Here is a 22,760-nt window from a genome sequence, read left to right on the forward strand (position 1 = left end):
TTCCATACAATTATCGAGTGAACCTTATGCATTATAAAATAAAAGCATACAACACAAGCCAGTAAACAACAATCTTAGTTAGCACAACTTTTGTAACCACAGCAACTTATTTAGCTCCCGAATAAAATCAAAGTCAAGTAAAGTATATGAAATGAAAACAACACCAACTTCTTTCAATAAGTAACAATGGATTCTATAAGCTCATGAAGTGGAGCTAGCTCCTTCTTGTCAATCAATGAAAACTCCTGCATATCAAAAGTCAAAAAAGATTTTCATTTCCCCACAAAACCCACTTATGGAACAGAATTGAGTTTGGAGAAAACTTACACATGTAAATAGTATAAAATGCTTGAAACATGTGTTTAGATGGGCTTCCTCTTTAAGACTCACAATCTTCTGAAAATGTGTATGGTAGATATGAGCATATACACGAAACAACCGTTTAAATATTGTTTTCACAACGTCCCTGAAATTGGCTGGGAATGGTGCTCCTGAAAAATATAATTCATAAATTATCTCGTTAACAATTAATTTATAAACAAAATCCAATCTAAATGTTGTATTAAAAGAGGCAAATTGTGGTGAATGGGATACCAAGCCTTTGAGGAAATATGGATTCATCATCTAACTGTGATTCAATCCAATCCATCAAGAACTCAACATATTTTGGAGCCGAGACTTCAATAGGCTTCTTGATCTGCACACCATCTGCCCATCGATATTCATACCTGATTTTTTTTTTTTTTTTGTTTAAATAAAGATAATATTGGTTGTATAAACAATAAAAAAAAAAAAAAGATTCAATCTTGAATACATACTTGGGACCCGCAGTCATAGTTGGACAAATCTCTGGTGTACAGAACTCAGTTAGGGTGCCATAGAGAAGATTCACCTGGTTGAAGAAATCCACAGCTGAAAATCAAGAATACCATAAGTCAAAACTCAAAAAGTCAAAATTAGATCCAAAGTCTGAATTGAAGGATATTTATTAACTGTTGACAGCAAGCCATTCATTGATATCCTCCCCAGGAGGAAGTCTCACAGCTTCCCTCAGGTTTCCACTACCCAAAGTAGCATCAATGTGTTGCCTTAGTTGTGCACCCTGTAAATAAAAAGAATTTTATTTTTAAAGTTTTTTCCTCAAGTTTTAGGAAATTAAAAATGAAATGTAAATAGCATGATTAACCTTACTCCCAGAAGGTGCACTCTTCTTTGGACGAAATGTCCTTTGGTTCCTGAAATTAGGCATTTTTCACTATGTTCAGGAGACATAATAACACAGCTACTTGATGAAATAGATGAATAATCTTACAAAAATTGTAATATTTGATGCATTTTTTGTTGTGCAACCATTGTTAAACCCAATAACTTACATTATGATATAATCAGTAAAGAAACATTTCACTTCTATAAAAAGCCACAATAATAGAAAACATTTTTCAGACAATCAATCGCATGATCCATTTATGGACATTTTTTTTACCATGGATTTGCCCCCAACTTTGATCAAGCCAAATCACTGTCCACGAATTAACAAATTCCCAAATCAAGATATCTCAATGAGCATCAGCACTCTGTGATCCCTAATACTAATATTTACCAAAACAAACTCCCCAATTTCGAAAAGAATCAAAGCATGACCTGTGACTGACTTCCCGATTAATACCAGTCGTTTACTTTAGTTGATGATATAAAGTTTAATGTAGTCATTAATTAATCGAAGATTTAGTATGCGTACGTAATTTCGAAAGTTGAAATGAGATCAGAGTACAATAAAAGTCAAGCTGATTTCATTATTGTTTAGAACAAAGGGAAGGTAAAAGAAGGTAAGTGAGAATCAATTCAATCTAAACACGAAAAATTAACCATAATCACGATGATTTAGAGATACCCAGATCAATAAATGCCAAAACAATGCATCCTAAATCTTGACACATACAAAACAGATAAAAAGGAATCTGATTGAAAAACAAGATTGAGAATTGAAGAAATTTGTCTTGCCTGCCGAGACCGAAAAGGCTCATGACTAGGGAGAGCGCACAGAGAAGAATCTTTGATGGATTTTGAGGGCAGAAAATGGGGGAGTTTAGTGGAAACGTTGAGAAGGGTTGTCACGCACTCTGATCGCACCCAATACCCACTTCTCTGCCAGCTTCATGAATTGACAAGTGTTTCAATACTATTTTTCAGATCTAATAATCATCGATCTCCGGAAATTATTCCCCTAATTTAATAATTAAACCATATAATCTTATTACGTATTTAGAAATAATTATAACAATTAAATATTCATATGATTTTTATTATTCAGGTCTATAAAATTTAATGAATTATAACAGTCAACATTTAATTTTGTAGACAACTTTGCTATTTTCTATGATGCAACCAAATTTACAAACTTTTGATTTTGGTAGCTACCCCACCCACGAAATTTAATTTAAAGAATCTAAAGGGGCATGGATCATGAATAGAACATGTTTAAAGAAAAACCAAAGAGTTTATTTATTTCTTTTTGAAGTGTTAAATGATCATTAAATATATGTCGATTTTGTATCTTCTATGGATATAGTTGAACATCAACATTACACCATTAAATATTGATGCTTTTAATGTCATTAAAATCTCTATACAAGAAAATTACCACGCAAAATTCCCCAACTAGTTTGTATTATTATTATTGTTTGTATGTTCGTATTATGACCGACTATAAAGTTATAACAAATAGTGTTGTGATATACAAGTAGTAAAAAAAGCTTATTAGGCATCCACGGTTGATTCAACACTCATTTTCATATATATCAAGAACTAACAAAACCTAAATTTGTTATCTGCAAAAAGAGATAGGGAATTTGGAATGATCAGTCGGTTTTGTATGACAATGAACATATTCATTCTAGCAAATTTATCTAGTTTATGTACATAAAAGTTTATGGTAGATTGCTAAACAATATAAAATTTACGGTATCATTTCAGTTGAACTAACATTCAATCAAAGCACATATTGGATCAAGGAAAAATAATAATTTCATATTCTTTTATATGATTAGGGTTTATAATAATATCATAAAACTTGTTTGGATTTGGTTGGTGTTTGTTTCTAAAAATGCATATGCAACTCACCTTAAGATTTCTAATGTTGAATTCACATTTCCAAAATACAATATAAGGGCTATTTGATAATCTAGACCAAATCATATCTGAATGAATCAACATTGGTTATGTCCCGGATCGAATAAGAGGATATAAAACCGAATCATAGGCAAAAAATATGATATCAAACAATTTGAATTTAACCGAAAATACACTCTTTTATCAAGACCTACAAACACTCTCTAACATTGACTCCTTATTTATTTTAATTGATCTCCACATATCCACACAAATTTGACATAAATAAATGGGTTCATAACTAACAACAAACAAGCAATGCAAATAAACACTCCCACTAAATGAAGAAAATCAAACGAGCAATGCAAACAAAAACTCCCAATAAATGAAGAAAATCATCGTGGAATCTTTTTTTTTTTTGGTAATTGTTTATTAACTCTAATGCATTGACCATATATATTCAATACTAGATACCTACACATCCAATTACATATAAATTTATATCACACTTCCTCTAGCGATAAGAATGGGAGAACTGGTATATAAGAAGAAGAGAATTAAAGTGAGGTCGTTAGGTTTAACTATAAAATCACTTTCATTGTTTCGAAGGGTGGTAGAGAGAATGATATTTACCCTTCAAAATGTAAGAATCACTTTATTGAAAATATGAACAAACATGCTTGTTTTTAACGATTTCTATTTAAAAAAGTTGAATCGCAAACCATATCCAAGATTGAAACTTTGTGAGATTCAAAGCTAAAATCACTTTATTTTGAAGTAGTTTAATATCAAGTAATCACCACTATGCCATCTTTATGGTGGTTACTTCTAACAATTTATTGTTATTGAAATTTTCTTTTTCATGTAAAATCTAAGTTCAATTAAAATTTCTCTGACTCAAAATTCTTTATAGATTTCTCTCTATAATTATATATCTCTTAATTCTTAAAGATATTGATTTATCTTCTTTCTCTCTCAAAAACATGTACTTTCTTTTAGGAGAATCTTCAATAAAATCTGAAATTTTGGTTCAATTTACGTTTTAGTCTTAAATTAATTTTTTTATGAAAAAATCCTAAAAACCAACAAAGTTTTCATTTTAGCCATTTTTTGACCGGTTGGAACCGGTAATAAATTAATTTGAGATTATTTTGTAAAATGAACCAAAATATTTGGACTTTTCTGCAAACAAAAACCTTATTATTGTTTTTATCATTATTATTTTATTAAAAGTATAAATAAGTATACTATTTTTTTAAATTATTTATTATTAATATTGGTTATAATATATATATATATATATATATATATATATATATATATATATATATATATATGTGTGTGTGTGTGTGTGTGTGTGACATCCCCAAAATCACGGCCAGAAAAGACCGGTTTAATTTATGCTTTTAAAATAATTTCAGAGTAATCCTTTGAAAAAAAATAGTTGCGAAATTTGTTCCCAAAACAAAATATGATTAAAATAAGATTTACCAAAGCATTTCTTAAAGAAATGTATTTTTCATTATATTACAATACTCGGGATGTCATGTTTCGATAAACAGACCAAAAGCATAAACATTTCAATACAAACCTTACAACAATTAAATATAACAACAGGTCTATAATCCAAAAATAACTTGACAAGTCATCCAACTTATGCTCTGGCGCCACTACTTGTAATACAAAGAAAACTGAGTGGGTCAGACTTGGGAGCCTGGTGAGCATATAGGGTTTTCAACCCACAATAAATAATTAGTTTGATTTCATCAACCAACAATAACCCAATTATCCATTCTCGTTATTCTCACTTTATATCCCTAAACACCTTTCACAAGGGACCTAGTCTAAGAATATTTCATCGGGGCGACATCACATGCTTCAGGGGTTTCCCAACAATATATGTCAAATAAGGCAACCACGAGGGGGATGGAATACAGTGAACGAATACCCAAGTTCATTAACACCTACAGGTTCTGAGCATGCTGGTGTTCCACGGGACTGTCTAGAGAGTCTGTGGTTGTCATCTAAATTCCGCTAGATGACTGGATCACAATGACATCGAGGCCTCTCAACATTTTTTTTATTTCATCACACGTTACTATCTACCCATGTTCTACCCACATATTTGTAGATAAAATTTACTTGTTTATATACAACATAAAACCTGTATAACAAATTCTTTCGACACTCATATCACATGACAAATAGTATATATTCAAATAGCACGTATTTTATAGAGTATAATTTATATATGTGTGTTAATAGAAAGCAACCACACACACTTACCCATTTCGAATAATGATATAATATACATATAACACATAACACATATTTTATAGAGATACTTCATATCTGTGTGTTAGAAGAAATTAACTACACACTCACTTGATCAGAAGATGATCGGACGACACTACGACTTGTAGAAGTAGTATTCTTCGGTGAAATTGGGTTCACTTCACTCACCGGGCTTCTTGCGGGCAGAGCTTCGGCTCGGAAACTCTTTTCTTCGCGGGATCTTCGAGCTTCGGGACTTGCTTTGGGTCTCGAGATGATATCGGGGCTTCGGGGGGGGGGGGGGGTACTTCTTTGCACGTAAATCGAGGTAATATGAGTGAGATGAGAGAATTTGAGCAACCAAACTCGGATGGCCCTTCAAATCTATTTATAGGGCAAAATTTGCCTTTGTCACGTCGTGGTACGGTTTACCACGTCGTGGTGGCTGGGTCGTCACTGCATGCATCATTGCAAGTGGGTCTGACAGACTCCAGAGCTCCACACGTACACATAATAGATCTCAATCCACATTTGAAAATGCTTAATAATTAAAATAATTATATAAGATTGAATGTATTCATATTATCAAACAACATATTTTCTTTATAACTCTCACATAATAGTATTATCCACACGTCCACACAATAGATGTCAATCCATATTTGAACCTAGCTCTCTCTCTCTCTCTCTATATATATATATATATATATATATATATATATATATATATATATATATATATACAAACACACACACACATATTTAAATGAAAAAATATATTAAAGACATTTTGTAAGTGCGAAAGTGGAGAGGATGGTCATGCTTTAAGCATTAAAATCATAAATGTCTGTTTATATATTCTCACTTTGTATATGGTCATTTCACATGCATTATTATTGTTTTCAATTCAGAATATTAACACTTAATAATTTAAAAGAATATACCTATCTCTAAAATTGTTTATAAATAGTTTTAGATACAAAGATTTCTCACTTTGTATATAAAATCGTTTAAGGTGGAAAAATTTCTTTTTCAAACCTAACAGATCCACTACAAACATCTATATAGGTACCATATATCAAAATTCAAAAGTATTAATTAAAATATTTTGTTTATTAAAAAGTAATATGACATGTTTTGCTTTATCACATTACATCTTTTATGTTTTAAAAAATCCACAAGAATAAAATAATGAAAAAGAGCAACACATGTTGGTAATTTAAATACTTACACTCAAGACATAGACATATATCACACGCTCATACACTAATATATGGTAGCAAATCCAATCATAATCTTGATGTGATCTCGGTTGCAAACCCAAATTCGATTTAAGAAAATATATTACAAGTTGATGATGATAAGCAAAAAAAAAAAAAAAAAAAAAAAAAAAAAAAAAAAAAACATGTACTTTCTTTTATAACAAGGATCAACGTATCAGCACGCTTTTGTTTCAATTGGGCTTTTATTTGCATTAGGCTCAATTGGGCTCAATTCTTATCAATATACCAATCGTCGTGAAAGGTCTTCAATAGAGGTGAACATATGGCCTCATTTAGTCATATAGACATACTTTGGAAAATAGCCTTATTAGTTATTACTACTCAAATATATATTAGTATTTTACTAATTATTAATTATCGATGTCGATCGTTTAATTTTTAAAAAAAGAAAACTCTATTTTTTGTTAAGGTATTTAATTTGAGTATCATCCAAAACTATTTATCCTACGACTTTTAAAATCACTATTTTTTTTTCTATCAAGGTTATCTTGCAAAATTGGCTTTTCTTCATAAATTTATATTCATCGTATTTGAATAATTAATATACTTTACTTAATGTTAATTTAAATGAACAAATTAACTTTTATTCAATTATCTGTGCCCTACATTCATATTTTGAATAATATATATAAGACGCCAAACAAGGTGGAGTGAACATACCTCATGCATGGCATCATCGTTTCTATGCAACCACTCCAAGTAACTTTTCCCATATTTAATTTCCAATCTATATTAATAAGAAAACAATAAAACGTAATTAAACAAGATTAAAAATTCTATTTTTCAAGTAAATGCTACTAGTGAACAGAAAAACACATTAGTGTCAAAATTTTACATAACATTGAAACAACTTAATATCTCTGGCTAACTTTAAATGACAAGTGAGATGAATATTTTCGTTTGTCATTTTCAAACTTCACATTGACGTCTTTGTTTTCAATAAACTTTTCCTATTTTTTATGAAGTAATGTTACTGTATATCAACTTCTCATCATAGTCAAAGAATATTTGTTACCGTATGACTTCAGAACAATTATTTGGTACTGGGATCTTGACCAAGATTTGTGCCTTCAACTAGGGATGAAAGTGGGTCCAAACTCGGACCGGATGGATCCGGACCCGGAAAACCCGGAACCGGTTAACTGGATTTTGTAGAACCGGAAACCGGACCGGTATATAGGAACCGGTTCCGGGTAAAGTGGGTCTAGAACTGGAAAACCCGGAAACATCAAAATGGGTAGGTTGGAACCGGATAAAGTGGGTTTAGAACCGGAAAAACCGGAATTTTTGGTAATTACTTACTACTTAGTGGGTTGAACTTTGAAAATTTTCATATTTATATCCCGACTTTGGATGACTGTAACTCATTGAATATGAAACCAAAATTAACAAAATTATAGTGTAAAATCATGTACAAACACTAAAATACACTCTGGAAAGAACCGCTTGTCAATCCGACTTTAAACGAATGAGATTTTCATGTGTTAACATTTTCACATAATATAAAGTACAAAAACAAATAACTGAAAATTTGAAAATTTTTAGTTTTGATATCCCGACTTCGAAGGGCTGTAAATCATTGAATGTTAAACCAAAAATGACAAAATTATAGTCTAAACTCATGTACAAACTGTAAACTACAAGTTGGAAAAAACCACATGTCAATCCGACTTCAAACGAATTAGATATGCATGTTTTAAAACTTTCACCGAATACAAAAAAACTGAAAAACTAAAAACTTCCAGCTTTGATATCTCGACTTTGGAGGACTGTAAGTCAATGAATATAATACTAAAAATGGAAAATTTATAGTCTAAAATCATGTACAAACTCTAAAATACATGTTGGAAAAAACCGCATGTCAATCGGAGTTGAAACGGATGAGATATGCATCTTTTAAACGTTTCATTAAAACCGGTTCCGGCCCTAAAAGTGGTTCCGGTTCCAAACATCAGCTCCGGTTTTTAGACCCGGTTTACCCGGACCCGATGGACCCAAACCCGGATTACCCGGAACCCGAATAAAGCCAAATTTTAAACCCGGAACCGAAACCGGTTCTATATATTCCGGTTCTAACGGTTTCGGTCCGGTTTTCCGGTTCTAAATCTCATCCCTACCTTCAACATGTAAAAGCTCTCCATATAACAACAATCAATCTCTGGTACTAAGATCGGTACAAGAAATAGCTCGTTGAATGTCAAATTGTCGTCGTTATACGTCAACAACGATGACGGTGTTGTCTGGGGCGGAACCACAATTCTAGATAGAAGGGGCTTACATCATAATAAGAATATTAAATTACTTTTTATAACCGAATAATATAATACGCTCTGTAAAATTGGATGAGAAACTGATAAAGAAAAAATCGTCTAAATAAGAACATCAATAACCTAAAATTGAAGTTTATTCTTCCAGATCATGAATCAAAGAATCTAATGTAAATATATTAAATTTGATATATATTATTTTTTTCAGATTCAACATTAATTAGCCTGTTACAAAAGACCCAACGAATATATCAACTAACTGCGGTTACAAGAACTATTTATAAACTCTAATAAAAATGAATGGGTAATATATAAAAATTTAATGGTGAACCATAAAAGCATCAAATAGTCACTTTAGGACTTAAGATACAAGTAAATTTAACAATTTATATGTTCACTTTCTTATTCTAGTTCATGATTTTTCCCAACATCACGATTCCAAGCTAGTCAATGGAATTGAGAAGCTTTAACCCAACCATAGTGTCTGTCAGTGTAACCAATTCATTTTGTTACTTTTGAAAACTCTTAAAATATATATTATTAAATCTTTTGCTTCCATTAGATCAATGCCAAGTCATTTTAAGTCTAGTTTGATTAAAAAAACTACATCATTCCATTTCACTAGTGTTTCACCATTGGAATCATCAATTTCACTCAAACATTACTAGAAACTTTGGAATTAACGGTAGAACGCAATATTGGATTGATAAATACATTAACTAGCTAAGATCTCATGGATTTATATCAAATTTAGTGGTTAAAAACTAAAGTACATCTAATTGTAGCTTACGTACAACATTTGACATGGTTTATGGCTTTAAATCACTAATTCATCCGTAGATATGGAATCTGGTACTTCTATGGTGAGGTAATGATTTAATGGTGATTAACCATATGTTTCTAGCATTCATACATGAACAAAAACTTATTACAACTTGTAAACTTCTCATATCTTATAAACTTCGGATTCCATCAAGGATCTAGGGTTTGAGAATCCCAAGCTCCATCAAATGATGAATCAAACACTAAAATGCAAAAGAGTGATGTTAGAAACATATTACATGATTAATTGAACACTCAATAACTCCTAGAGATTTCATAAATAGGCTCCATTTTCGAATTTGGTGTCACACCAAACCTAATTTGGGATTTTATGAAGAAATTAGGAAAACTAGCGATGAGAATTACCTTTCCAAGCTTGCACACCTTTAATCTAATCTTCTTCAAATCCTTTAAAACTCTCTCTATTTCACAAAAGCTTCTCCAAAATCGTCCACATAGCTCTCCATTTCCCTCAAAAATCATGTTTTTCATCTAAACGAGTGTTTGGCTAAGCTTATTTAAAATGCTTTTAACTTTTTATCTTATAGTGATGTCAAAACGAAGTTTTTAAAAATGTTTGGATTAGCTTATCCGGTGTCAAAATGCTATAAGTTAATAAACCCTTTTTATTGTTTGGCAAAATGACCAAAAAAATGTTTCCTGGAGATGTTGGACAGCTATAAGTTATAAGAAGTTTTGATAAGTTAGGGGTTAATAGCTTATCAAAAATGACTTATCTCCGGTTCCACGCCATTATAATTTGTTTTTAAAAACAGTTTATCCAAACATTAATTTTAACTTATACCGGTATGGAACCGATAATAAGTTAAAAAAAATCATTTTTTAATCTTAACCAAACACCCTCTAAATGGGCGAAAAAAAACTAATTCACCAATATTTTTAGTCATTTGGCAATACAAACCTTCCGTCTTCTTAGTTTCTAGTAAGTGGCACCATTTGGCAAGGGTTTCAACTACAATTGGAGTTTAGACTTTTTCCTTCTTAGTCTCTAGTAAGTGGCACCATTTGTCAAGGGTTTCAACTACAATTCGAGTTTAGACTTTTGCCGCCATTGACCCTTTTTCTAACAATTAATACATTGACTAATGTGATGTTTGTTTTTTTTTTAAAAAAAAAAACCACTTCAGCCCACTTATTGCTGCTAGACCTGACAATTTGATACACGATACGAGTTTTCTATGTATGTGTTTTAGAAATTCGTGTTTCGTGTTTATTCGTGTCCGACACGTATTTTAAATTTGTGTTTCGCGTCTTATACATGTCAAACATGAATTTACCTATTTAGACACGTATAAAACACGATACAAATTCGTGTTGACACGTGACACATACAAACACGTATATAAACATATATACTTTAGGGTTAAATTTATATTTATAATATATTATGGACCATTCGTAAAATTCAATAATTAGTTTATAGCCCTAGCTTAAAAAAAAGCCATTAAAAACGTGTATATTCGTGTTTTTCGTGTTTTCATGTAACACAGCTGAAAAACGTGTCTATTCGTGTCGTGTCACGTGTCACACGAATTTTTTATGTGTCGTGTTCGTGTTTGATACCCCAAACACGTTTTATAATTCATGTCGTGTTCGTGTTTAACAAATTAGTGTCGTGTAAATTCTTGTCTGACACAGATATACGACACGCAGGCACGGATTGCCAAGTCTAATTGCTGCGCCGCGCAGCATACGCGCATCACTTGGCCCTTCGCAACTGTTTGTTTTTCTGAACACTTCTGACTTAAAAACTGTTGCACGTCTTTTGCGTGGGTCAGCATTAAACCAACTGCTTCAAACCTCTTCACACCTTAGTTTAACTTACTGTAGTAGTCTGCAAACGTTAAAAAAACAAACATATTTTTTATTAAATGTTACAGTCGTTTGTTCCACCTCTTCTGCTACAGAGGATTGCAGAGGTGGTCCGCAGACTTCATGTATTTTCTCTTCGAAAAAACAAACAACACCTAAGAGAAAGCAAGCTATAAAAAGTTTGGTAATTTGACATTTTTAGTCACTCTTGTCTTATTTTCAAGTTAATAGTTCTATTAACTTCTTCATAAACATCCGGTTAAATATTACTTAATTAATTATTTTTCTTTATTATTTATTATTTTAGTGGTTTCTTTGTTTATTTATTAATTTTATAATATTCAGTTAAATCAAAATTTTTTATCTTTGAAATAGGATGTTACAAACTATCTATTATTATAACATCTGTAAAATCGGACTAGATGTTTTGGACAATAAAGGGAATACAATGTTCAAATAAATGCTACAATTATTTATTTTTGAATGATAAAAATTATTAAATGTTATAATTATAATATTAAAAGAATTTGTTTGATATATAAATTGATTTGAAGGGCTAAAATGACTTTTGGATTTTTAAAGGGGTAATAAATAGCATAATGGAAAACTGAAATGCAAATAAGTTAAATAAAATTAATCAAATATGGAAAATAAAATACAAGTTAGTGGGATAAATTTAACATTTCGAAAGTAGCATAAATGTCAAAGAAAACGGGTTTGGAGTAGAAGTTGACAACAGACCAAAATTCAGGGACTATTCTTGAAAAAAAAAAGCCCAATTCTTGATCACATGTCTTCATTCTACACGACGACGGGGGCTTCCTACTCGAATTCAGACTTGCAAATTAGGATTTATCAGAAAGCTAACTGATCCTAAACTTATTTAGGGGCTGTTTCTGCCCAACCATTTTTGTTGCGCCGCGCAGACAACGCGCATACATATGCCCTTGCAGAGTGTTTGTTTTTTTGAAGTGCGCAGACCAAAAAACGTCTGCGCGAGGTCTTCCTGGCGCAGATATGGGTCACTGTCTTCAAAGGTCTTTAGACCTCATTTTAACAAAAAAAAAAAAAAACTACCCGTTTTTTTTTTATTAATTTTATTATTTTCTTTATCTTTTTGCTGAAAATACATTTTTAATCTTTATGACATGAAATTAAGATTGAAAATTTAATTTATTTCAACGGCTGCAGACGTTAAAAACAAACAGTCTTCTTATTGCAGACCGCAGACATTTGGTCCACCTCTTCTGCCGCAGAGGCTTGCAGATGTGATCCGCAGACTGCATATATTTTGGCTTCAAAAAAACAAACAAGACCTTACTCTTCTCTTTGACCTTTTCATTTTACATGAAAGTCCAACCATGAACGTAAATGAAACCACTGGAAACATCCTTGTAATGAGTTTGATCAATGTTTTGAAAACATATTTTTATTTGAACCGGGTCTCGTTGACCGGTTTAACTGGTTCGACCGCCGACCGCCGGTTCAACTTAGTTTCCATAATTTTTATGTATATCTATTTTCCTATACATATATGTATATAAAACCAATGATTTTCTTATATATGGCAATGACAATGGTGTTCATTGGCCTATAAGTTGTGCACACTCCGGTTAACCTAATCGATCGAGTTGTTCAATTTGCTTTGGATATTGTTTGTTTTTGTAACAGGTTAAGTGAAATTCAACTACCGAAGTCCAATAAACCGTTTCAAACTGTTTTTTACCGGTTATATAACATCGATTCAACCCGCTTTTTGAAGAAACAGTACAGTCTGATCCAGTCTAGAAATTAGCATAAAACCAGTTGTTATTGAACCACTCTCGTCCTTAGTTCCCGACCCGAACAGTTCAAACCTGTTTTTAAAACATTGGTTTTGATAGATGTATTTGTCTATGAGACTTTTTTTAAACCACGGATGCCAAGCATGTGTCTAATTATTATTAAAACAACTATATCATAATATATTTTCAAAAATAATATTAAAACCTGATGATCCAAATGAAAGTTTCATTTTCTTTTTGCAAATTTACCTCAACATTCATGACCGGTTAATGAGTTAAGAGTTCATAGAATCATAGGTGGCTTCTAAAAATAAGCAACGACCTTTATACAAAAAGAAATAAACAATAATTTTTTTTTTATGTAAATACTTTTAAAACAATGGTTGTTTTTGTAAACAAGTCTTATATTTTTAAATAGGGATATATACATTAAAGTCCCAATATTTTTATCGATTTGATAAGAAAGTCATAAACTTGATTTTTTTTTACAGTAAAGTCCAAATTACCGATAGCTTTGACATTTTTACCATTTTTTTTTTCCGGTTAGTCGGTATTTAGGACTTTTTTGTCAAAAAAATAAAATAAAATTTAGGACTTTCTTGTTAGATTGTCAATTAGGACTTTACTATCAAAAAAATAAAGCTTAGGACTTTCTTGTCAAATCGTTAAAAATATTGGGACTTTAATGTATATATATAATCTATCCCCACCTTTTAGCTCAAGATTTGGCAGCAAAGTAAGAATACTGTTTTACAAGTCTTTTCACCCTTGTAAAATTTTCTTCTTACTTCACCATCAAATCTTGAACTAAAAAGTGATGATAGATTATACAAACACAAACAACACGTGTCTAGTGGTGTGAATGTGGAGAAGAAAAAGAAAGACAATTTTGTTTTTTTTCGGTTTCTTATTTCTCCATTTTTAGGATTGCAAAAGGCCAACACAACCCTGGTTCTTTTTTTTTTTTTTTATTATCTCCATTTTTTTTCAATATCGATTTGTTGAGATTAAAAAACAATTTAACAAGAAGCAAACGTTAAGCATTTCAATAGGATCTAGTTGAGTAGAAAAAGTTTCAATAACTCTTATGGTTAAAGAGTATCATACCATTAAATTTGTAACAAAAAAAAAGGATATATACATTAAAGTCTCAATATTTTCAATAATTTGACAAAAAAGTCCTGAACTTTATTTTTTTTACAGTAAAGTCCTGAACTTCATTACCGGTTAACCGGAAAAAGGGTAAAAGTGTCAAAAACTGCCGGTAATTTGGACTTTACTGTCAAAAAAATAAAATTTAGGACTTTCTTGTCAAATCGATGAAAATATTAGGACTTTAGTGTATATATCTCTATTAAATATTTGATTCTAGTTAAAACAAACTTGTATTAAATTACCTAACATATTGAATGATATATTTTTTCTAAAAGAAATAATTTATCATTTAGGATAATATTATAGAATAAAAAGTTATATTTCTATTAAAATCGTAAAGTTAATGAGATTCGTCATCATAGTGTACTTGCTCTTATTGTCATGTTTTCTCATTGTACTTCTATAAAATCAAGATTAAATAGGTGCCGACTTGGGACCATGCATGTCTCATTGCACCTTTTTGCAAAGAAATATTAAAAAAATGAGAAACGGATAAGAAAAATATGGTTTTATATCTGTATATTAATAAATTATTGATTATATATAATAATACAAATACACACACATAATATCATGTGTTATTTTATTTTAATTGGATTCCAAACAAATTAGGTAATATATACGACTAATTTGTGACATGATGAAAAAAGATATAAATAAATGAAAATTTAATATTTTAATTCTCTTCTTATTTATCACAAATATCTTGATTAAAATTACATGTAAATTTAAGACTATGATTAATAAAACACATTTAGATAAACTAGAATCAAATAATTGTAAACTTTCATTCAAAAATAAAAATTATATGATTACAAGTATCGATGAATACTTAATTAACTAAACAATAATGGCATGGGATTCTTGACCATTGGAGTCATTGATGGCCTCACTCAAACAAGAAAAGGCCAAAAATGAAAAGTTTAATATTTTGGGGATAATTCTGGCAAGAAATCGTTCTTCCCGTTTCATGAGTTTTTAATTCCAAAAGCACCCCACATGTTTGAAAATTGTGCTAAACAACATCCATGTTGGTTGCGAATGCCTTCAAATGTATTTGGTATTCAACCACCCAAGTTTAACATAAACTATTTAAATGTTAATTAATTACAAGTGGCAACACAGCCATTTAAAATATTCACCCACTTAAATTCTCATGTACACCTCTGAAAAATGAATTAAATTAGCAAATTGATAAAAGAAATAGTTAAAATTATATATATATATATATATATATATATATATATATATATATATATATATATATATGTGTGTGTGTGTGTTTTACGACCAAAGGGCTTATAGACGGTATCAGGTGTTGTCTATTCTTTTTGAGGTTAAAGGTTCAAGTGCTTTCTAAAACATAGATGAAATTAATAGTGGCTTAGGAGTAGACTAGAAAATTATCATTCCAAAAAAATATGATTTACAATAAACAATTGTTAATGACCATAAATATTAAATATTTTCGTTACGCCTAGTTCTGAAGGTTTTAACAAAGAAGAGAAAAATAAAAGGAAAGAAAGTAAAGAGAAAAAGAAGAGAAAGAAAAATACAAGATAATTGTATTTTGTGTTATCGAGTTAGTTGGAGATAAATGAAAGAAAAATTAAATATTTTGTTCATTTCTATCTAAATCATTCCAAATTGAAAGGAAAAAAAAATCTTCCATGAATGAAACTCAGACACATTTTTTTTAACTTTCTTTTAACTTTCATTTATTTCCTTTTTTTCCTCGTTAAGTTGAACTCGTGAACAGAGAATTTGAATTACACATATCAAATGATTTCTTTAGACCGGAGGACGGTGTGGTCACATTTCACCGTCACCTTGGCACACCTTAATTTCTTCTCATTTTCCTTTCACTCTTCAAAATCCAGGAAAGTGTCACACTTCACTTCATTTTCCTTTTTTCTTCTCATTTTCCTTTCACTCTTCAAAATCCAGGAAATTGTCACACTTCACTTCATTTTACTTTTTTTGATAAAATAAAATTACTATAATTTTAAAAGCTATAATTTAATAAGAAGAAATTAATTAAAAATGGTTAGTAAACACAAAATTAATAAAAAATATTTCATTGCTCGAAAATAAAAATTACATAACCAAAATAAGAAACCATCATTAAAATATAACAATAATTAAAATACTACATATATCAAATTTTGCCCGAATTCTAGACAAAATGGTAAAATGGTTGGTATTTATAAAATGGTAAAATGTTTTTTTAATTAAATTTATAGCCGTTGAAGAAGAGAAAAGAACGAGAGAAAATGCAATAAAATCTCATGGCGTGGTTCTTTACATCGCTTTGAGTGCACTAGCAATGTGGTGTTCACCACCGGGTGAAAGCTCCCAATTCACCCCACCAATCCACCATACCATATGGGGCTACTCCTTCGGTCCTCAAAGTTACACTTGATAATACTTGTATCTCTAGCCTAGACATGTAAGAAACAAATCTAGGTGAGAGTATTAGTTGAATCTCTAGCCTAGACATCTAAAAGAAACAAAACAAACAAGTCAAAACCTAATAAATAGGGAACAAATCTTTTAATCTGTACTTGACGTTCACATTCATATATGTACCCAATCTTTTTGTAACTCAGGGTTACATATTATTGGCTAAAAATTGGCTAAAAAGGGGGGTTTTCTCTAAAGTTATAAAAATATACATAAAATGGACCAGTTTGAAGACAAACCTAAATGACAAATCTAGTAACATAAACAATACCCCTACAAAAGAAAAGACTGCAACAAAGCATCCAATTTTAGTAGAGTGGTTGCAGAGTTGTTGCAATTTCAACATTTATATCAAGATAATGATAATCCCACAAGATTAACACTTACTTATACACCACCATTACTCACTAACCAATTTTCATCCATAAAAATCATGAAAGCGAAGGACTCACCAAAAACTACATGGAAACCCTACTGCTGTTCGGCTGAAAACAAGGTTTTTCACAGCTTTAGCCGTTGCAGACCCTCAAAATCGGAATTCTCGAAAAATGTAGCCCCATCACCTTCTTTCAGACGCATGTCTTTCTCAGATCTAAGCAGGTCGTCTTCTATGCGTCTTAATGAAGACATACAGAGCTTCGGACCAGACTTGTTTGATTTTAAATTGAGTGAGCTCCGAGGTGTAACTCAGAATTTCTCGAGTAATTTTTTGCTGGGCGAAGGAGGGTTCGGGAAAGTGCATAAGGGTTATGTCGATGAAACCATGAGATCCGGGTTAAAACCTCAACCCGTTGCTGTTAAGCTTCTTGATATTGAAGGATTACAAGGTCATCGAGAATGGCTTGTAAGCTTTTCTTTTTCTCTATACATGGTTTCTTTACTTTACTTTTTTTAAATGAATAAATAGTTTATTTATTTGTTTTGAAAAATTAAAGGCGGAGGTGATATTTCTGGGTCAACTAAGGCATCCTAATCTGGTGAAATTGATTGGATATTGTTGTGAAGAAGAAGAGAGGCTTCTTGTTTACGAATTTATGCCTCGTGGAAGTTTGGAGAATCATTTGTTCAAGAGTAAGTTTTTATATAAATATTTATTGATTTGTTATTAATTTTTAGGGATTGTAAAGTAATGATGATAAGGATTTTGTTGTTAAATTTACGTAGGGATTTCGGTTTGTTTGGCATGGGGGATTAGAATAAGAATTGCAATAGGCGCGGCTAAAGGTCTTGCATTCTTGCATGGTGCTGAAAGCCCTGTTATATATCGTGACTTCAAAACATCCAACATCTTACTTGATTCCGTATGTATATAATATGATTATAATTATAATTATATTAGGCTAAAACATTATACACCAATTGTTTTGTTGCTGCTGAATGCTGATATGGAGATAATTTAACACTTCTCATGAAAATTGTCAGGATTTTAATGCGAAATTATCTGATTTTGGGCTGGCAACAATGGGTCCAGAAGGATCGAACACTCATGTTACTACTAGAGTTATGGGCACCTATGGATATGCTGCCCCTGAATATGTCAACACTGGTAAGATTTCTCTAATGATTTTTTTTTTTTTGGTGTAAACTAGGTTATTACTTTTTATATTAAATATTAAATGACTAGATAAATTAACAAGAGAAGATAAGTATATAAAGTGAGAATTTATTAGTCAAGATTAAGATAAAATATGTTATGTTTTGGTGTAATTAATAGTGCTATATCAAATTTGAAGTAATTTATGCAAATCAATAATTGAGATTAGGGGCGGTGCTCAATTGAAGTAATTTAGCAAAACGACATAGATATATAAGATAAATAATTATATATAAAATTGAAAGTAATAAAGCAAGTTCATTATTTTTATTAAGCTGACGTCACTCAAAAGGAATGGAATCATATGAACTTTTCTCAACTGCCCCTCTTATTCGGGTTTCGGGAGGGCCCCAAATAAAAATCAGCAAACTGTAAACCGAATAACAAAGCAGTTTCAACTAAAACCCAGACCCGCTAACCCAAATAAAGTGTGTGGTTCGGGCTTTTTAAACCGAATATGCACACCCTTAATTGATAAAAATGGTATAATATTTGGTGCAATCACTAACTAGTTACTCTCTAACCAGATACACAAGATACTCTAGTTATCTTCATTTTTCCAACTTTCATATATTTTTAAAATCAACCCTTATGTTTATTAGTATTTTACGAATCTAACCCACATCTTTTTTTTTATTACAATAATGAATGGTGTTGAGTAGGAGATGCCCTAAGAGGCTTACAATTCTAATTTGTTTGATGGATGTGGGACAGATTATTACAATTCATTGCTATTGCTAATGAAATGTATTGACATGTTAAATTATTGTAGGGCACTTAACCACAAAGAGTGACATTTACAGCTTTGGAGTGGTGTTGTTAGAACTATTGACAGGAAGAAGGGCAATGGATAAAAAGAGACCAAAAAGCGAACAAAATCTTGTTGACTTTGCAAGGCCGTATTTGACTAGCAGCCGAAGGGTGCGTGCGATAATTGACCCACGGTTAGGGGGACAATATTCGGTTAAAGGAGCCAAAGAGGTTGCCCTTTTGGCCTTATATTGTGTGAGTTTGAACCCTAAAGATAGGCCCAAAATGCCTGTGATCATTGAGACCCTTGAAGGAGTTAAGAATTTGAAAGATATGGCTATTAGTTCTGGACAGTGGGCCCCACCCCCTACACAGAAGACAGCAAGAAATGCGGTTTATATGCCCAAAGAAAGCAAAGATATGAATGGAGGAGGTCGGATTTATTGGAAACAAACTCCTGTCAAGACAATGAGCACTAAGGGCTAGTGAATTGGGATCAAGATTCAGATATGTCCGATTGTCAGTGACTCAGTTCTGGTTTGGTAGATATTATTATGTAAATGATAAAACGCATATATGTACATAAATTTAGATGAATAAGTGGTCATGTATATATATAAGTGCCTTGTGTGCAACAAAATGGTGCAATACATGATATAAATTAATATGTATGAAGCATGCCAGAGTTGACAATGAGGGCATCAATTGCATACTTAAAACTCAGACTATTTGGAGTGAATCCAATTTTTTGCATCCTTTTCTGAAACTCCATTGACTTACCCATATCACCTTTCTCACAAAACCCTTTGAAAACCTCATTATAGCATTCATTGTCACATACTTGAAACTCTTCTGCAAACAAGATTAATAATGACTCCGCTTGATTCAGATTCTTCTCTTTACAATACCCAAAAATCAAAGATCTGAAAATTGTCATATCAGGCTGGATGCCTATTTCAATCATATCCCTCATGAAAGCTTCACCCTCCATGGTTCTATTTAGTCTACACAAACACTCTATGATTACTCCATAAGTGACCAAACTTGGGTTCACATTCTTGAAAAACATCTCGTCTTTTACCTGTATAGCCTCATTTACATAATTAGATTTACAAAATGAAACAATCAATTCATTGTAGATTTTAATCATACAAGTTTCTTCACCATCTTTCACTATGCGTTCCCATAGACTCTTGGCTGCAAAAGGTTTATCCACCTGGCACAAAGCAAGGACTAGATCAATTTGAAGATCTCTAGATACTGATATTCCAAATCTTTGAAGCTCTACAATAAGATTCACAGCTGAAATCAACATTCCTTTCTTTTTATATCCTTCTATAAGTACTAAACAAGTGAACTTGTTAGGGGTAATCCCATTTCTGATCATTTCATGAAGCAACATGCGTGATTCTTGCATCATTTCCTTGTTAATGTAACCACATATAAGAGTATTGTATGAGTATATGTCTGGGTTTAGCCCTATTTGAATCATTTTGTGGAATAACTTATGAGCTTCCTTTACATTACCTTCTTTACAAAGCCCGTTTATCAGAGATGTATGAGTAATCAAATCTGGCATCACACGTCTTATACACATGATGTTATAAAGATAGAGTGCATCTTTTAATCGGCCTCTTGTGACATAGCTATCTATCAATGTGTTATATGTGACAATATCAGGATCAAATCCTTCTTCTTCCATCTTCTCTAAGAACCCATTCACCTTATCAACATCCCCACTCTTGCATATAACATGAGTTAATATGTTGAAAGTAAACGTGTTACCATGTACCCCGATTTTACCCATTTCTTCATAAATTCCCCAACATTCATTGATTCGATCCAACTTCAAAAGCCCATTTAAAAGAAAGTTGATAGAAATGATTTTTGGAACAAAACCAAGCTTCACCATCTTCCTAAAAGTAACAAAACCGTCGCGAATCAAACCAGCTTTTAGGTATGCCTTGAGAAGAATATCAAATACAACTGGTTCCCAGCTACAATCTTTGGTGCACAGAACCAAATTTTCAAAAATACTTGCTTTTTCAGGTTTATTCCTGTTGAGCTCTATTAACTCGGAGAAAAGCTTCATTGTCTGTGGAAACTTGCGAGACCAAGCTAGTATATGCAACATAAGACAGTAGTTATGAATAGTTGGGAGAAACGCTAGATCGTTTTTAACCCAATTGAAGAAGGTAAGAGCTGCAAACGGATCAGATTGGCATCTAAGAAGAACTCTTGAGACTTCTTCGGTGCCCAGATGAGGGATCATGTCTTTCTCAAGAAGAGCGGTTCTTCTTTCTTTGAGATTTGTGCATATAGTATCAACGATTTTGCTAGGGTTTTGGGTGTGAGGGAGAAAATTGTAGAGTGGGTTTAGGAATGAACTTGTTTTAGAATCGGGTAAAGTCTGTAGGGATGAAAACGCAGAGTTTGACAAGTGATGGATTTTAAGAACTGATTTGAGAAGGGTTGGATTCACTGGACTTCGATTCATTACTTTTAAGTAGGGTTTAATGCTACCAAAATTCAAAACATGAGAGCTGCATACCTAATTTCGATTATCTGAACTGTTTTGACGTTTCGATACTTCGCAAACGCATTGAGCACTTTCTAAAATTGGATTGGAACAACACGATCGTCGACATTAGCTGGTTCCGGAGGCTGGCGAAGTCAGGTGGAGTAAGGTTGTGAGAGGCCGTTGGTGCACAACCGCGCAATTTGCCGTTCATAACATAGCGCAACGGCGCTTACATGGGTCAGAACTCGGAACTCGGAATTAAGAATCTCTGAGTTTATTTTATTTTCATAGCGATAGTTTAGTTTTTTTTGTATATTTATATTGAGCACTCCATATCAATGTATAGAGTCTCAATATACTATAACACTTTAACCCCTTAACCATTTTGACTTTTATCATATTTTATTTTTACACATTTAATGAAAATTTAGTTTTAAACATTTTCCATTAATTTAACTATTTAATTATTTATATCATAGTTTTTCCTTTATACTTTATAAAATGTTTATATATTAATTTCTAATGATAACCTTAATTAAAATATTTTATATTAAAATATAATATGTTTAAAAAAACAAAAAAAATAAATGATAAGGTTTTGTAGAACATTTTAGATAGATGGGGATTAATAAGTTAAATTCATAGAAAAAACTATAAAAAAAAACTTAACCATCGGAGATGTTATTTATTTAGAGATCAATATTTTTTTAATAATGAGGTGTCAAAAGAAATAAGTGATTGCACAGATTTACCTTTGGAGATGCTTTAAAATTATGTTTTTAAATGATAAATTTATTTTGTAATATACTCATGAGAATATCATAATGCCAGTATTTTTTAAGGGTTTTTCAAAAAATAGCCCAAAAATTCAAAAATTTTTGCACGTGACTTAAGATTTTTGTAGGT

At 31.5% G+C, this 22,760-nt stretch overlaps 3 protein-coding genes across 3 annotated transcripts; 1 reads left to right on the forward strand and 2 right to left on the reverse strand.

Annotated features, from left to right (window-relative positions):
* Positions 1-2,157, reverse strand: LOC145091762 (MOB kinase activator-like 1A). Its single transcript, XM_079029553.1, has 7 exons — positions 2,002-2,157; positions 1,187-1,235; positions 994-1,102; positions 819-912; positions 595-728; positions 328-491; positions 1-245 (listed from the first exon to the last, which is right to left on the reverse strand). Exons 1-7 carry the CDS (start codon positions 2,022-2,024, stop codon positions 174-176), a joined length of 645 nt encoding a protein of 214 aa, XP_078885679.1. The 5' UTR covers positions 2,025-2,157; the 3' UTR covers positions 1-173.
* A 15,092-nt stretch (positions 2,158-17,249) lies between these two features.
* Positions 17,250-20,004, forward strand: LOC145091764 (putative serine/threonine-protein kinase PBL15). Its single transcript, XM_079029555.1, has 5 exons — positions 17,250-17,833; positions 17,925-18,060; positions 18,154-18,290; positions 18,412-18,535; positions 19,356-20,004. The coding sequence occupies exons 1-5, from the start codon at positions 17,423-17,425 to the stop codon at positions 19,817-19,819; spliced, it is 1,272 nt and encodes a 423-aa protein (XP_078885681.1). The 5' UTR covers positions 17,250-17,422; the 3' UTR covers positions 19,820-20,004.
* Positions 19,921-22,150, reverse strand: LOC145091763 (Pentatricopeptide repeat (PPR) superfamily protein). The gene has a single exon (XM_079029554.1). The coding sequence runs from the start codon at positions 21,828-21,830 to the stop codon at positions 19,995-19,997; it is 1,836 nt and encodes a 611-aa protein (XP_078885680.1). The 5' UTR covers positions 21,831-22,150; the 3' UTR covers positions 19,921-19,994.
* Between the last annotated feature and the right edge of the window lie 610 nt (positions 22,151-22,760).

The sequence above is a fragment of the Lactuca serriola genome, chromosome 3 (assembly GCF_051521515.1).
Source record: "Lactuca serriola cultivar US96UC23 chromosome 3, Lser_US96UC23_V15, whole genome shotgun sequence".
Lineage (NCBI taxonomy): Eukaryota > Viridiplantae > Streptophyta > Magnoliopsida > Asterales > Asteraceae > Lactuca > Lactuca serriola.

Coding starts and splice junctions, on each gene's coding strand:
- LOC145091762 (XM_079029553.1), bottom strand. CDS start 2,024: ATGAGCCTTTTCGGTCTCGGCAG. Junction 913..993: donor TGAATGGCTTGCTGTCAACA/GTTAATAAATAT, acceptor CTTGATTTTCAG/CTGTGGATTTCTTCAACCAG. Junction 492..594: donor CATATTTCCTCAAAGGCTTG/GTATCCCATTCA, acceptor TATATTTTTCAG/GAGCACCATTCCCAGCCAAT.
- LOC145091764 (XM_079029555.1), top strand. CDS start 17,423: ATGAAAGCGAAGGACTCACCAAAAACTACATGGAAACCCTACTGCTGT. Junction 17,834..17,924: donor AAGGTCATCGAGAATGGCTT/GTAAGCTTTTCT, acceptor GAAAAATTAAAG/GCGGAGGTGATATTTCTGGG. Junction 18,061..18,153: donor GGAGAATCATTTGTTCAAGA/GTAAGTTTTTAT, acceptor AAATTTACGTAG/GGATTTCGGTTTGTTTGGCA.
- LOC145091763 (XM_079029554.1), bottom strand. CDS start 21,830: ATGAATCGAAGTCCAGTGAATCCAACCCTTCTCAAATCAGTTCTTAAA.